Here is a 19,331-nt window from a genome sequence, read left to right on the forward strand (position 1 = left end):
ACTGCCACACACTATACCCCTGAATATAATACTGCCACACACTGTACCCCTGAATGTAATACTGCCACACATTGTACCCACTGAATATAATACTGCCACACAATGTACCCCTGAATATAATTCTGCCACACACTGTACCCCCTGAATATAATACTGCCACATAATGTAACCCTGAATATAATACTGCCACACATTTTACTCTCTGAATATAATACTGGCACACACTGTACCCCTGAATATAATACTGCAACACACTGTACCCCTGAATATAATACTGCCACACACTGTACCCCCTGAATATAATACTGTCACACACTGTACCCCCTGAATATAATACTGCCACACATTTTACTCTCTGAATATAATACTGGCACACACTGTACCCTCTGAATATAATACTGCCACACACTGTACCATCTGAATATAATACTGCCACACACTGTACCATCTTATTATAGTACTGCCACACACTGTACCCCTGAATATAATACTGCCACATACTGTACCCCTGAATATAATACTGCCACATACTGTACCCTGAATATAATACTGCCACAAACTGTGCCCTCTGAATATAATACTGCCAAACACTGTACCCCTGAATATAATACTGCCACACACTGTACCCCTGAAAATAATACTGCCACACACTGTACCCCTGAATATAATACTGCCACACACTGTACCCCCTGAATATAATACTGCCATATACTGTAACCCTGAATATAATACTGCCACATACTGTACTCCTGAAAATAATACTGCCACACACTGTACCCTGAATATAATACTGCCACAAACTGTGCCCTCTGAATATAATACTGCCACACACTCTATCCCTGAAAATAATACTGCCACACACTGTGCCCTCTGAATATAATACTGCCACACACTGTACCCCTGAAAATAATACTGCCACACACTATACCCCTGAATATAATACTGCCACATACTGTACCCCTGAATATAATACTGCCACATACTGTACCCCTGAATATAATACTGCCACATACTGTACCCCTGAATATAATACTGCCAAACACTGTACCCCCTGAATATAATACTGCCATGTACTGTAACCCACAATATAATACTGCCACACACTGTACCCTGAATATAATACTGCCACAAACTGTACCCTGAATATAATACTGCCACACACTGTACCCCTGAATATAATACTGCCACACACTGTACCCACTGAATATATTACTGCCACACACTGTACCCACTGAATATAATACTGCCACACACTGTTCTCTCTGAATATAATACTGGCACACACTGTACCACCTGAACATAATACTGCCATATACTGTAACCCTGAATATAATACTGCCACATACTGTACCCCTGAATATAATACTGCCACAAACTGTGCCCTCTGAATATAATACTGCCACACACTGTACCCCTGAATATAATACTGCCACACACTGTACCACCCCTGAAAATAATACTGCCACACACTGTACCCCCTGAATATAATACTGCCATATACTGTAACCCTGAATATAATACTGCCACATACTGTACTCCTGAATATAATACTGCCACACACTGCACCCTGAATATAATACTGCCACAAACTGTGCCCTCTGAATATAATACTGCCACACACTCTACCCCTGAAAATAATACTGCCACACACTGTGCCCTCTGAATATAATACTACCACACACTGTACCCCCCCGAAAATAATACTGCCACACACTATACCCCTGAATATAATACTGCCACACACTGTACCCCTGAATATAATACTGCCACACATTGTACGCACTGAATATAATACTGCCACACAATGTACCCCTGAATAAAATTCTGCCACACACTGTACCCCCTGAATATAATACTGCCACATAATGTAACCCTGAATATAATACTGCCACACACTGTACCCCTGAATATAATACTGCCACACACTGTACCCCCTGAATATAATACTGCCACACACTGTACTCTCTGAACATAACACTGCCACACACTGTACCCCCTGAATATAATACTGCCACACATTTTACTCTCTGAATATATTACTGGCACACACTGTACCCCTGAATATAATACTGCCACACACTGTACCCCCTGAATATAATACTGCAACACACTGTACCCCTGAATATAATACTGCCACACACTGTACCCCCTGAATATAATACTGCCACACATTTTACTCTCTGAATATAATACTGGCGCACACTGTACCCCTGAATATAATACTGCCACACACTGTACCCTCTGAATATAATACTGCCACACACTGTACCATCTGAATATAATACTGCCACACACTGTACCCCTGAATATAATACTGCCACACACTGTACCCCCTGAACATAATACTGCCATATACTGCACCCCTGAATATGATACTGCCACATACTGTACCCTGAATATAATACTGCCACATACTGTACCCCTGAATATAATACTGCCACACACTGTACCCTGAATATAATACTGCCACAAACTGTGCCCTCTGAATATAATACTGCCACACACTGTACCCCTGAATATAATACTGCCACACACTGTGCCCCTGAAAATAATACTGCCACACACTGTACCCCCTGAATATAATACTGCCATATACTGTAACCCTGAATATAATACTGCCACACACTGTACTCCTGAATATAATACTGCCACACACTGTACCCTGAATATAATACTGCCACAAACTGTGCCCTCTGAATATAATACTGCCACACACTCTACCCCTGAAAATAATACTGCCACACACTGTACCCCTGAATATAATACTGCCACACATTGTACCCAATGAATATAATACTGCCACACAATGTACCCCTGAATATAATTCTGCCACACACTGTACCCCCTGAATATAATACTGCCACATAATGTAACCCTGAATATAATACTGCCACACACTGTACTCTCTGAATATAATACTGCCACACACTGTACCCCCTGAATATAATACTGCCACACATTTTACTCTCTGAATATAATACTGGCACACACTGTACCCCTGAATATAATACTGCAACACACTGTACCCCTGAATATAATACTGCCACACACTGTACCCCCTGAATATAATACTGTCACACATTTTACTCTCTGAATATAATACTGGCACACACTGTACCCCTGAATATAATACTGACACACACTGTACCCTCTGAATATAATACTGCCACACACTGTACCCTCTGAATATAATACTGCCACACAATGTACCATCTGATTATAATACTGCCACACACTGTACCCCTGAATATAATACTGCCACATACTGTACCCCTGAATATAATACTGCCACATACTGTACCCCTGAATATAATACTGCCACATACTGTACCCCTGAATATAATACTGCCACACACTGTACCCCCTGAATATAATACTGCCATATACTGTAACCCACAATATAATACTGCCACACACTGTACCCTGAATATAATACTGCCACAAACTGTGCCCTCTGAATATAATACTGCCACACACTGTACCATCTGAATATAATACTGCCACATACTGTACCCCTGAATATAATACTGCCACATACTGTACCCCTGAATATAATACTGCCACATACCATACCCCTGAATATAATACTGCCACACACTGTACCCCTGAATATAATACTGCCACACACTGTACCCTCTGAATATAATACTGCCACACACTGTACCCCCTGAACATAATACTGCCATATACTGTAACCCTGAATATAATACTGCCACATACTGCACCCCTGAATATAATACTGCCACATACTGTACCCTGAATATAATACTGCCACAAACTGTGCCCTCTGAATATAATACTGCCACACACTGTACCCCTGAATATAATACTGCCACACACTGTACCCCTGAAAATAATACTGCCACACACTGTACCCCTGAATATAATACTGCCACACACTGTACCCCCTGAATATAATACTGCCATATACTGTAACCCTGAATATAATACTGCCACATACTGTACTCCTGAATATAATACTGCCACACACTGTACCCTGAATATAATACTGCCACAAACTGTGCCCTCTGAATATAATACTGCCACACACTGTACCCCTGAAAATAATACTGCCACACACTATACCCCTGAATATAATACTGCCACACACTGTACCCCTGAATGTAATACTGCCACACATTGTACCCACTGAATATAATACTGCCACACAATGTACCCCTGAATATAATTCTGCCACACACTGTACCCCCTGAATATAATACTGCCACATAATGTAACCCTGAATATAATACTGCCACACATTTTACTCTCTGAATATAATACTGGCACACACTGTACCCCTGAATATAATACTGCAACACACTGTACCCCTGAATATAATACTGCCACACACTGTACCCCCTGAATATAATACTGTCACACACTGTACCCCCTGAATATAATACTGCCACACATTTTACTCTCTGAATATAATACTGGCACACACTGTACCCTCTGAATATAATACTGCCACACACTGTACCATCTGAATATAATACTGCCACACACTGTACCATCTTATTATAGTACTGCCACACACTGTACCCCTGAATATAATACTGCCACATACTGTACCCCTGAATATAATACTGCCACATACTGTAACCCTGAATATAATACTGCCACATACTGTAACCCTGAATATAATACTGCCACACACTACCCCTGAATATAATACTGCCACATACTGTAACCCTGAATATAATACTGCCACACACTGTACCCCCTGAATATAATACTGCCATGTACTGTAACCCACAATATAATACTGCCACACACTGTACCCTGAATATAATACTGCCACAAACTGTACCCTGAATATAATACTGCCACACACTGTACCCCTGAATATAATACTGCCACACACTGTACCCACTGAATATATTACTGCCACACACTGTACCCACTGAATATAATACTGCCACACACTGTTCTCTCTGAATATAATACTGGCACACACTGTACCCCCTGAACATAATACTGCCATATACTGTAACCCTGAATATAATACTGCCACATACTGTACCCCTGAATATAATACTGCCACAAACTGTGCCCTCTGAATATAATACTGCCACACACTGTACCCCTGAATATAATACTGCCACACACTGTACCACCCCTGAAAATAATACTGCCACACACTGTACCCCCTGAATATAATACTGCCATATACTGTAACCCTGAATATAATACTGCCACATACTGTACTCCTGAATATAATACTGCCACACACTGCACCCTGAATATAATACTGCCACAAACTGTGCCCTCTGAATATAATACTGCCACACACTCTACCCCTGAAAATAATACTGCCACACACTGTGCCCTCTGAATATAATACTACCACACACTGTACCCCCCCGAAAATAATACTGCCACACACTATACCCCTGAATATAATACTGCCACACACTGTACCCCTGAATATAATACTGCCACACATTGTACGCACTGAATATAATACTGCCACACAATGTACCCCTGAATAAAATTCTGCCACACACTGTACCCCCTGAATATAATACTGCCACATAATGTAACCCTGAATATAATACTGCCACACACTGTACCCCTGAATATAATACTGCCACACACTGTACCCCCTGAATATAATACTGCCACACACTGTACTCTCTGAACATAACACTGCCACACACTGTACCCCCTGAATATAATACTGCCACACATTTTACTCTCTGAATATATTACTGGCACACACTGTACCCCTGAATATAATACTGCCACACACTGTACCCCCTGAATATAATACTGCAACACACTGTACCCCTGAATATAATACTGCCACACACTGTACCCCCTGAATATAATACTGCCACACATTTTACTCTCTGAATATAATACTGGCGCACACTGTACCCCTGAATATAATACTGCCACACACTGTACCCTCTGAATATAATACTGCCACACACTGTACCATCTGAATATAATACTGCCACACACTGTACCCCTGAATATAATACTGCCACACACTGTACCCCCTGAACATAATACTGCCATATACTGCACCCCTGAATATAATACTGCCACATACTGTACCCTGAATATAATACTGCCACATACTGTACCCCTGAATATAATACTGCCACACACTGTACCCTGAATATAATACTGCCACAAACTGTGCCCTCTGAATATAATACTGCCACACACTGTACCCCTGAATATAATACTGCCACACACTGTGCCCCTGAAAATAATACTGCCACACACTGTACCCCCTGAATATAATACTGCCATATACTGTAACCCTGAATATAATACTGCCACACACTGTACTCCTGAATATAATACTGCCACACACTGTACCCTGAATATAATACTGCCACAAACTGTGCCCTCTGAATATAATACTGCCACACACTCTACCCCTGAAAATAATACTGCCACACACTGTACCCCTGAATATAATACTGCCACACATTGTACCCAATGAATATAATACTGCCACACAATGTACCCCTGAATATAATTCTGCCACACACTGTACCCCCTGAATATAATACTGCCACATAATGTAACCCTGAATATAATACTGCCACACACTGTACCCCTGAATATAATACTGCCACACACTGTACCCCCTGAATATAATACTGCCACACACTGTACTCTCTGAACATAACACTGCCACACACTGTACTCTCTGAATATAATACTGCCACACACTGTACCCCCTGAATATAATACTGCCACACATTTTACTCTCTGAATATAATACTGGCACACACTGTACCCCTGAATATAATACTGCAACACACTGTACCCCTGAATATAATACTGCCACACACTGTACCCCCTGAATATAATACTGTCACACATTTTACTCTCTGAATATAATACTGGCACACACTGTACCCCTGAATATAATACTGACACACACTGTACCCTCTGAATATAATACTGCCACACACTGTACCCTCTGAATATAATACTGCCACACAATGTACCATCTGATTATAATACTGCCACACACTGTACCCCTGAATATAATACTGCCACATACTGTACCCCTGAATATAATACTGCCACATACTGTACCCCTGAATATAATACTGCCACATACTGTACCCCTGAATATAATACTGCCACACACTGTACCCCCTGAATATAATACTGCCATATACTGTAACCCACAATATAATACTGCCACACACTGTACCCTGAATATAATACTGCCACAAACTGTGCCCTCTGAATATAATACTGCCACACACTGTACCATCTGAATATAATACTGCCACATACTGTACCCCTGAATATAATACTGCCACATACTGTACCCCTGAATATAATACTGCCACATACCATACCCCTGAATATAATACTGCCACACACTGTACCCCTGAATATAATACTGCCACACACTGTACCCTCTGAATATAATACTGCCACACACTGTACCCCCTGAACATAATACTGCCATATACTGTAACCCTGAATATAATACTGCCACATACTGCACCCCTGAATATAATACTGCCACATACTGTACCCTGAATATAATACTGCCACAAACTGTGCCCTCTGAATATAATACTGCCACACACTGTACCCCTGAATATAATACTGCCACACACTGTACCCCTGAAAATAATACTGCCACACACTGTACCCCTGAATATAATACTGCCACACACTGTACCCCCTGAATATAATACTGCCATATACTGTAACCCTGAATATAATACTGCCACATACTGTACTCCTGAATATAATACTGCCACACACTGTACCCTGAATATAATACTGCCACAAACTGTGCCCTCTGAATATAATACTGCCACACACTCTATCCCTGAAAATAATACTGCCACACACTGTGCCCTCTGAATATAATACTGCCACACACTGTACCCCTGAAAATAATACTGCCACACACTATACCCCTGAATATAATACTGCCACACACTGTACCCCTGAATGTAATACTGCCACACATTGTACCCACTGAATATAATACTGCCACACAATGTACCCCTGAATATAATTCTGCCACACACTGTACCCCCTGAATATAATACTGCCACATAATGTAACCCTGAATATAATACTGCCACACATTTTACTCTCTGAATATAATACTGGCACACACTGTACCCCTGAATATAATACTGCAACACACTGTACCCCTGAATATAATACTGCCACACACTGTACCCCCTGAATATAATACTGTCACACACTGTACCCCCTGAATATAATACTGCCACACATTTTACTCTCTGAATATAATACTGGCACACACTGTACCCTCTGAATATAATACTGCCACACACTGTACCATCTGAATATAATACTGCCACACACTGTACCATCTTATTATAGTACTGCCACACACTGTACCCCTGAATATAATACTGCCACATACTGTACCCCTGAATATAATACTGCCACATACTGTACCCCTGAATATAATACTGCCACATACTGTACCCCTGAATATAATACTGCCACACACTGTACCCCCTGAATATAATACTGCCATGTACTGTAACCCACAATATAATACTGCCACACACTGTACCCTGAATATAATACTGCCACACACTGTACCCCTGAATATAATACTGCCACACACTGTACCCACTGAATATATTACTGCCACACACTGTACCCACTGAATATAATACTGCCACACACTGTTCTCTCTGAATATAATACTGGCACACACTGTACCCCCTGAACATAATACTGCCATATACTGTAACCCTGAATATAATACTGCCACATACTGTACCCCTGAATATAATACTGCCACAAACTGTGCCCTCTGAATATAATACTGCCACACACTGTACCCCTGAATATAATACTGCCACACACTGTACCCCCTGAATATAATACTGCCATATACTGTAACCCTGAATATAATACTGCCACATACTGTACTCCTGAATATAATACTGCCACACACTGCACCCTGAATATAATACTGCCACAAACTGTGCCCTCTGAATATAATACTGCCACACACTCTACCCCTGAAAATAATACTGCCACACACTGTGCCCTCTGAATATAATACTACCACACACTGTACCCCTGAAAATAATACTGCCACACACTATACCCCTGAATATAATACTGCCACACACTGTACTCCTGAATATAATACTGCCACACATTGTACGCACTGAATATAATACTGCCACACAATGTACCCCTGAATAAAATTCTGCCACACACTGTACCCCCTGAATATAATACTGCCACATAATGTAACCCTGAATATAATACTGCCACACACTGTACCCCTGAATATAATACTGCCACACACTGTACCCCCTGAATATAATACTGCCACACACTGTACTCTCTGAACATAACACTGCCACACACTGCACTCTCTGAATATAATACTGCCACACATTGTACCCCCTGAATATAATACTGCCACACATTTTACTCTCTGAATATATTACTGGCACACACTGTACCCCTGAATATAATACTGCCACACACTGTACCCCCTGAATATAATACTGCAACACACTGTACCCCTGAATATAATACTGCCACACACTGTACCCCCTGAATATAATACTGCCACACATTTTACTCTCTGAATATAATACTGGCACACACTGTACCCCTGAATATAATACTGCCACACACTGTACCCTCTGAATATAATACTGCCACACACTGTACCATCTGAATATAATACTGCCACACACTGTACCCCTGAATATAATACTGCCACACACTGTACCCCCTGAACATAATACTGCCATATACTGCACCCCTGAATATAATACTGCCACACACTATACCCCTGAATATAATACTGCCACACACTGTACCCCTGAATATAATACTGCCACACATTGTACGCACTGAATATAATACTGCCACACAATGTACCCCTGAATAAAATTCTGCCACACACTGTACCCCCTGAATATAATACTGCCACATAATGTAACCCTGAATATAATACTGCCACACACTGTACCCCTGAATATAATACTGCCACACACTGTACCCCTGAATATAATACTGCCACACACTGTACTCTCTGAACATAACACTGCCACACACTGTACTCTCTGAATATAATACTGCCACACATTGTACCCCCTGAATATAATACTGCCACACATTTTACTCTCTGAATATATTACTGGCACACACTGTACCCCTGAATATAATACTGCCACACACTGTACCCCCTGAATATAATACTGCCACACACTGTACCCCCTGAATATAATACTGCCACACATTTTACTCTCTGAATATAATACTGGCACACACTGTACCCCTGAATATAATACTGCCACACACTGTACCCTCTGAATATAATACTGCCACACACTGTACCATCTGAATATAATACTGCCACACACTGTACCATCTGATTATAATACTTCCACACACTGTACCCCTGAATATAATACTGCCACATACTGCACCCCTGAATATAATACTGCCACATACTGTACCCCTGAATATAATACTGCCACACACTGTACCCCTGAATATAATACTGCCATATACTGTAACCCACAATATAATACTGCCACATACTGTACCCCTGAATATAATACAGCCACACACTGTACCCACTGAATATATTACTGCCACACACTGTACCCACTGAATATAATACTGCCACACACTGTTCTCTCTGAATATAATACTGGCACACACTGTACTCTATGAATATAATACTGCCACACACTGTACCCCTGAATATAATACTGCCACACGCTGTACCCCCTGAATATAATACTGCCACACATTGTACCACTGAATATAATACTGCCACACACTGTACCCCCTGAATATAATACTGCCACACACTGTACTCTCTGAATATAATACTGGCACACACTGTACTCTCTGAATATAATACACCACACACTGTATGCCCTGAATATAATACTGCCACACACTGTACCCCTGAATATAATACTAGCACACACTGTACCCTTGAATATAATACTACCACACATTGTACCCCTGAATATAATACTGCCTCACATTGTACCCCTGAATATAATACTGCCACACACTGTACCCATGAATATAATACTGCCACACACTGTAGCCCTGAATATAATACTGCCACACATTGTACCCCTGAATATAATACTAGCACACACTGTACCCTTGAATATAATACTACCACACATTGTACCCCTGAATATAATACTGCCTCACATTGTACCCCTGAATATAATACTGCACACACTGTACCCTCTGAATATAATACTGCCACACACTGTACCCATGAATATAATACTGCCACACACTGTAGCCCTGAATATAATACTGCCACACACTGTACCCATGGATATAATACTGCCACACATTGTACCCCCTGAATATAATACTGCTACACACTGTACTCTCTGAATATAATACTTCTACACACTGTACCCCTGAATATAATACTGCTACACACTGTACTCTCTGAATATAATACTGCTACACACTGTACCCCTGAATATAATACTACACACTGTATCCCCTGAATATAATACTTCCATATACTGCACACTCTGAATATAATACTGCCACACACTGTACTCTCTGAATATAACACTGCCACACACTGCACTCTCTGAATATAATACTACCACACAGTGTGCCCCTGAATATAATGCTGCCAACCACTGCACCCCGGAATATAAAACTGCCACACACTGTACCCCAGAATATAATACTGCCAAATACTGTACCCTCTGAATATAATACTGCCACATACTGTACTCTCTGAATATAATACTGCCACACACTGTACCCTCTGAATATAATACTGCTACACACTGTTCCCCTGAATATAATACTAAACACTGTTTCCCCTGAATATAATACTACACAATGTTTCCCCTAAATATAATACTGCCACACACTGTTCCCCTGAATATAATACTGCCAACCACTGAACCCCTGAATATAATACTGCCACACAGTGTCCTCTTAATATAATACTGCCACATATTGTACCCTCTGAATATAATACTGCCACACATTGTACCCTCTGAATATAATACTGCGACACCCTGTACCCTCTGAATATAATACTGCCACACACTGTGCCCTCTGAATATAATACTGCCACACATTGTGCACCTGAATATAATACTGCCACATACTGTACCCTATGAATATAATACTGCCACTCACTGTACACCCTGAATATAATACTGCCACCCACTTTACCCCTGAATATAATACTGCCACACATTGTACACTCTAAATATAATACTGCCACACACTGTACCCATGAATATAATACTGCCACACACTGTACACCCTGAATATAATACTTCCACATACTGTAACCCCGAATATAATACTGCCACACACTACCCCTGAATATAATACTGCCATACACTGTGCCCTCTGAATATAATACTGCCACACACTGTACCTCTGAATATAATACTGCCACACATTGTACCCTTTGGATATAATACTGCCACACATTGTACCCTTTGAATATAATACTGCAACACACTGTACCCTCTGAATATAATACTGCCACACACTGTGCCCTCTGAATATAATACTGCCACACACTGTGCCCTCTGAATATAATACTGCCACACATTGTACCCTTTGGATATAATACTGCCACACATTGTACCCTTTGAATATAATACTGCAACACACTGTACCCTCTGAATATAATACTGCCACACACTGTGCCCTCTGAATATAATACTGCCACACATTGTACCCTTTGAATATAATACTGCCAGACACTGTACCCTCTGAATATAATACTGCCACACACTGTACCCTCTGAATATAATACTGCCACACATTGTACCCTCTGAATATAATTCCACCACACACTGTACCCTCTGAATATAATACTGCCACACATTGTACCCTCTGAATATAATACCGCCACACACTGTACCCTCTAAATATAATAGTACCACACATTGTACCCTCTGAATATAATACTGCCACCCAATGTACCCTATGAATAAAATACTGCCACACACTGTACACCCTGAATATAATACTGCCACACACTGTGCCCCTGAATATAATACTGCCACACCCTGTACCCCCTGAATATAATACTGCCACACACTGTACACCCTGAATATAATACTGCCACATACTGTTACCCTGCATATAATACTGCCACACCCTGTACCCCCTGTATATAATACTGCCACACACTGTACCCCCTGAATATAATACTGCCACACTCTGTACCCATGAATATAATACTGCCGCACACTGTACACCCTGAATATAATACTGCCACATACTGTAACCCTGAATATAATACTGCCACACACTACCCCTGAATATAATACTGCCACATACTGTAACCCTGAATATAATACTGTCACACACTGTACCCCCTGCATATAATACTGCCACACACTGTACCCCTGAATATAATACTGCCACACACTGTATCCTATGAATATAATACTGCCACACACTGTACTCTCTGAATATAATACTGCCACACACTGTACTCTCTGATTATAATACTGCCACACTCTGTACCCCCTAAATTTAATACTGCCACATACTGTACACCCGAATATAATACTGCCACACACTGTACACCCGAATATAATACTGCCACACACTGTACCCCTGAATATAATACTGCCACATACTCTATCCCTGAATATAATACTGCCACGTACTGTACCCTCATAATATAATACTGCCACACACTGTACCCCTGAATATAATACTGCCACATACTGTACCCCTGAATATAATACTGCCACGTACTGCACCCTCTGAATATAATACTGCCACACACTGTACCCCTAAATATAATACTGCCACACCCTGTACCCCTGAATATAATACTGCCACATACTGTATCCTCTGAATATAATACTGCCACACCCTGTACTCCTGAATATAATACTGACACACCCTGTACCCTCTGAATACTGCCACATATTGTACCCTCTGAATATAATACTGCCACATACTGCACCCCCTGAATATAATACTGCCACACACTGTACCCTCTGAATATAATACTGCCACATACTGTACCCTCTTAATATAATACTGCCACACATTGTACCCTCTGAATATAATACTACCACACATTGTACCCTCTGAATATAATACTGCCACACACTGTACCCTCTGAATATAATACTGCCACACACTGTACCCCCTAAATATAATACTGTAACATACTGTACCCCCGAATATGACACTATGACCTGACATAACGGCTATGCTTTATTGGGCTGCTCCACCTGCAGTGAGATGATAGGTGAGCAAAGACAAAAACACCTCACAACAACTTATAGGGGAATAGAAGAGTGCTCCCTGTTGTCAGCCATCATACAATGCTGAAGGGGGGGCCGGTGCAGATGTCATTCATCACAAGGATAGAGACCCCACAAACCTCCCCCCACCCTCTGGGATCAAAAATGTCCCCCTCTGCAGGCACTTCCTCCCATCCACCTGGGCCTCCCTATGAGTAAGCCGGTTGTGGCCCCAGGGGCTGCAGGAGGTGACAACTATAGGCAGCGTTTACCTGATCCGGTCCTCACCTTCCAGGGGTCCCACCACACTGTCCGCCACGTGAGTTATAGAGAATCGGGACACAGCAGTAGGAGAGACGCTAAATCTGGAAAACTGAACAGGCAGCTGTGGCTTCTGGACAGGCACAGGAATGGGCACTGAAACAGGCAGAGGTGCTGGCACAGGATCTGGAGCGTGGTCGACTGCACTGTTCAGCACCACCGGCGGTAGCGAGGTGACAAAGGAAGATTTCACCGATTTACCGGGCAACGACTCCTCCCACCCGAAGTCATCGCCACCTGTAAGAGAAAGAAGAATCAACCAATATGGCCGCCATCCAAGACAATGTCCTTCTCCCCATACAGATCACTAGGAGTGCGGGTGACAACCAATATGGCCGCCATCTCCTACAAGTGTCAGACAAGGTCCTTCTCCCCTTCCAGATCACTAGGAGTGCGGATGACAACCAATATGGCCGCCATCTCCTACAAGTGTCAGACAAGGTCCTTCTCCCCATACAGATAACTAGGGGTGCGGGTGACAACCAATATGGCCGCCATCCCCTACAAGTCCAAGACAATGTCCTTCTCCCCATACAGATCACTAGGAGTGCGGGAGACAACCAATATGGCCGCCATCTCCTACAAGTGTCAGACAATGTCCTTCTCCCCATACAGATCACTAGAAGTGCGGGTGACAACCAATATGGCCGCCATCCCCTACAAGTCCAAGACAATGTCCTTCTCCCCATACAGATCACTAGGGGTGCGGGTGAACCCCAATATGGCCGCTATCTCCTACAAGTGTCAGACAATGTCCTTCTCCCCATACAGATCACTAGGAGTGCGGGTGACAACCAATATGGCCGCCATCCCCTACAAGTCCAAGACAATGTCCTTCTCCCCTTAAAGATCACTAGGGGTGCGGGTGACAACCAATATGGCCGCCATCCCCTACAAGTCCAAGACAATGTCCTCCAAATACAGATCACTAGGGGTGCGGGTGACAACCAATATGGCCGCCATCTCCTACAAGTGTCAGACAATGTCCTTCTCACCATACAGATCACTAGGAGTGCGGTAGACAACCAATATGGCCGCCATCTCCTACAAGTGTCAGACAATGTGGGGTTTGTATGAAGGATTTTACCCTGTTTTTTTTTTACTGTGATTTGTCTCAAATTTCCTTTTATGTCACTTTTTGCGACAAACAATTACGCCACATGGTTTAGAACAAAATCACTGATTTCACTTTGTTAGTCGTGATTTCAGTTACAATCATTCTTTGGTCTGGAATTCATTAATTGTGACTTTTTGATTTGGCTCAAGTTAAGTGCAAATACCTTCATTTAGGCGCAAATCTACACCATGAATAAAGTGACAGAGAAAATAGCTACAACAATAGAGTGTCCCAAAGTCAGATTTACTGCCTGGAATTCTGGGGTCTGCACCTTTTGTAGGGCTACATTTGTGCAAAAATTACAAACTTGCGTACGACAATTTATAATTTTGGCGCAAATATGCTCCATATGATGCAAAAAACATACATAAAATCACACATTGCTACACCATTATTGATACATGTCCCACAATGTCCTTCTCCCCATACAGATCACTAGGAGTGCGGGTGACAACCAATATGGCCGCCATCCCCTACAAGTGTCAGACAATGTCCTTCTCCCCATACAGATCACTAGGAGTGCAGGTGACAACCAATATGGCCGCCATCCCCTACAAGTGTGAGACAATGTCCTTCTCCCCATACAGATCACTGGGAGTACGGGTGACAACCAATATGGCCGCCATCTCCTACAAGTGTGAGACAAGGTCTATCTCCCCATACAGATCACTAGGAGTGCGGGTGACAACCAATATGGCCGCCATCCCTTAAAAGTGTCAGACAAGGTCCATCTCCCCATACAGATCACTGGGAGTGCGGGTGACAACCAATATGGCTGCCATCCCCTACAAGTCCAAGACAATGTCCTTCTCACCATACAGATAACTAGGGGTGCGGGTGACAACCAATATGGCCGCCATCTCCTACAAGTCCAAGGCAATGTCCTTCTCCCCATACAGATCACTAGGGGTGCGGTGACAACCAATATGGCCGCCATCTCCTACAAGTCCAAGACAATGTCCTTCTCCCCATACAGATCACTAGGGGTGCGGGGTACAACCAATATGGCCGCCATCCCCTACAAGTCCAAGACAATGTCCTTCTCCCCATACAGATCACTAGGAGTGCGGGTAAAAATCAATATGGCCACCATCTCCTACAGGTGTCAGACAATGTCCTTCTGACCATACAGATCACTAGGGGTGCGGGCGACAACCAATATGGCCGCCATCCCCTACAAGTGTCAGACAATATCCTTCTCCCCATACAGATCACTAGGGGGGTGGGGGTAAACCAATATGGCCGCCACCTCCTTCAAGTCCAAGACATTGTCCTTCTCCAAATACAGATCTCTAGGGTGCGGTGATAACCAATATGGCCGCCATCCCCTACAAGTCCAAGACCATGTCTTTCTCCCCATACAGATCACTAGGGGGTCGGGTGACAACCAATATGGCCGCCATCTCCTTCAAGTCCAAGGCAATGTCCTTCTCCCCATGCAGATCACTAGGAGTGCGTGTGACAACCAATATGGCCGCCATCCCCTACAAGTCCAAGACAATGTCTCTCTCCCCATATAGATCACTAGGAGCGCAGGTGACAACCAATATGGCCGCCATCCCCTACAAGTCCAAGACAATGTCTTTCTCCCCATATAGATCACTAGGGGTGCGGGTGACAACCAATATGGCCGCCATCTCCTACAAGTCCAAGACAATGTCATTCTCCCCAACAGATCACTAGGGGTGCGGGTGACAACCAATATGGCCACCATCTCCTACAAGTTCAAGACAATGTCTTTCTCTCCATAGAGATCACTAGGAGTGCAGGTGACAACCAATATGGCCGCCATCCCCTACAAGTCCAAGACAATGTCCTTCTCACCATACAGATCACTAGGAGTGCGGGTGACAACCAATATGGCCGCCATCCCCTACAAGTCCAAGACAATGTCCTTTTCCCCATACAGATCACTAGGGGTGCGGGTGACAACCAAAATGGCCGCCATTTCCTACAAGTGCAAGACAATGTCCTTCTCACCATACAGATCACTGGGAGTGCGGGTGACAACCAATATGGCCGCCATCCCCTAAAAGTCCAAGACAATGTCCTTCTCACCATACAGATAACTAGGGGTTCGGGTGACAACCAATATGGCCGCCATCTCCTACAAGTCCAAGACAATGTCCTTCTCCCCATACAGCTCACTAGGGGTGCGGGGTACAACCAATATGGCCGCCATCCCCTACAAGTCCAAGACAATGTCCTTCTCCCCATACAGATCACTAGGAGTGCGGGTAAAAACCAATATGGCCGCCATCTCCTACAAGTGTCAGACAATGTCCTTATGACCATACAGATCACTAGGGGTGTGGGCGACAACCAATATGGCCGCCATCCCCTACAAGTGTCAGACAATATCCTTCTCCCCATACAGATCACTAGGGGGTGGGGGACAACCAATATGGCCGCCACCTCCTTCAAGTCCAAGACATTGTCCTTCTCCAAATACAGATCACTAGGAGTGCAGGTGATAACCAATATGGCCACCATACCCTACAAGTCCAAGACCATGTCTTTCTCCCCATACAGATCACTAGGGGGTCAGGTGACAACCAATATGGCCGCCATCTCCTACAAGTCCAAGACAATGTCCTTCTCACCATACAGATCACTAGGGGTGCGGGTGACAACCAATATGGCCGCCATCTTCTACAAGTCCAAGGCAATGTCCTTCTCCCCATATAGATCACTAGGCGTGCGGGTGACAACCAATATGGCCGCAATCCCCTACAAGTCCAAGACAATGTCCTTCTCCCCATACAGATCACTAGGAGTGCAGGTGATAACCAATATGGCCGCCATCCCCTACAAGTCCAAGACCATGTCTTTCTCCCCATACAGATCACTAGGGGGTCGGGTGACAACCAATATGGCCGCCATCTCCTTCAAGTCCAAGGCAATGTCCTTCTCCCCATATAGATCACTAGGGGTGCGGGTGACAACCAATATGGCCACCATCCCCTACAAGTCCAAGACAATGTCTTTCTCCCCATATAGATCACTAGGAACGCGGGTGAAAACCAATATGGCCGCCATCCCCTACAAGTCAAAGACAATGTCTTTCTCCCCATATAGATCACTAGGGGTGCGGATGACAACCAATATGGCCACAATCCCCTACAAGTCCAAGACAATGTCCTTCTCCCCATACAGATCACTAGGAGTGCAGGTGACAACCAATATGGCCGCCATCTCCTACAAGTCCAAGACAATGTCCTTCTCCCCAACAGATCACTAGGGGTGCGGGTGACAACCAATATGGCCACCATCTCCTACAAGTTCAAGACAATGTCTTTCTCTCCATAGAGATCACTAGGAGCGCGGGTGACAACCAATATGGCCGCCATCCCCTACAAGTCCAAGACAATGTCCTTTTCCCCATACAAATCAATAGGGGTGCGGGTGACAACCAATATGGCCACCATCCCCTACAAGTTCAAGGCAATGTCTTTCTCCCCATATAGATCACTAGGGGTGCGGGTGACAACCAATATGGCCGCAATCCCCTACAAGTCCAAGACAATGTCCTTCTCCCCATACAGATCACTAGGAGTGCAGGTGACAACCAATATGGCCGCCACCTCCTTCAAGTCCAAGACAATGTCCTTTTCCACATACAAATCACTAGGGGTGCG

General features: G+C 43.2%; 1 protein-coding gene across 2 annotated transcripts in view; it reads right to left on the reverse strand.

Annotated features, from left to right (window-relative positions):
• Positions 1-19,331, reverse strand: part of AATK (apoptosis associated tyrosine kinase) — a 169,330-nt gene that overhangs the window by 22,390 nt on the left and 127,609 nt on the right. For both annotated transcript variants that reach the window (XM_056553872.1, XM_056553871.1), the window contains exon 12: positions 14,544-14,813. In XM_056553872.1, the coding sequence (XP_056409847.1) occupies positions 14,544-14,813 (270 nt within the window). The remainder of the gene's footprint in view (positions 1-14,543; positions 14,814-19,331) is intronic.

The sequence above is a fragment of the Hyla sarda genome, unplaced genomic scaffold (genome assembly GCF_029499605.1).
Source record: "Hyla sarda isolate aHylSar1 unplaced genomic scaffold, aHylSar1.hap1 scaffold_423, whole genome shotgun sequence".
Taxonomy (NCBI): Eukaryota; Metazoa; Chordata; class Amphibia; order Anura; family Hylidae; genus Hyla; species Hyla sarda.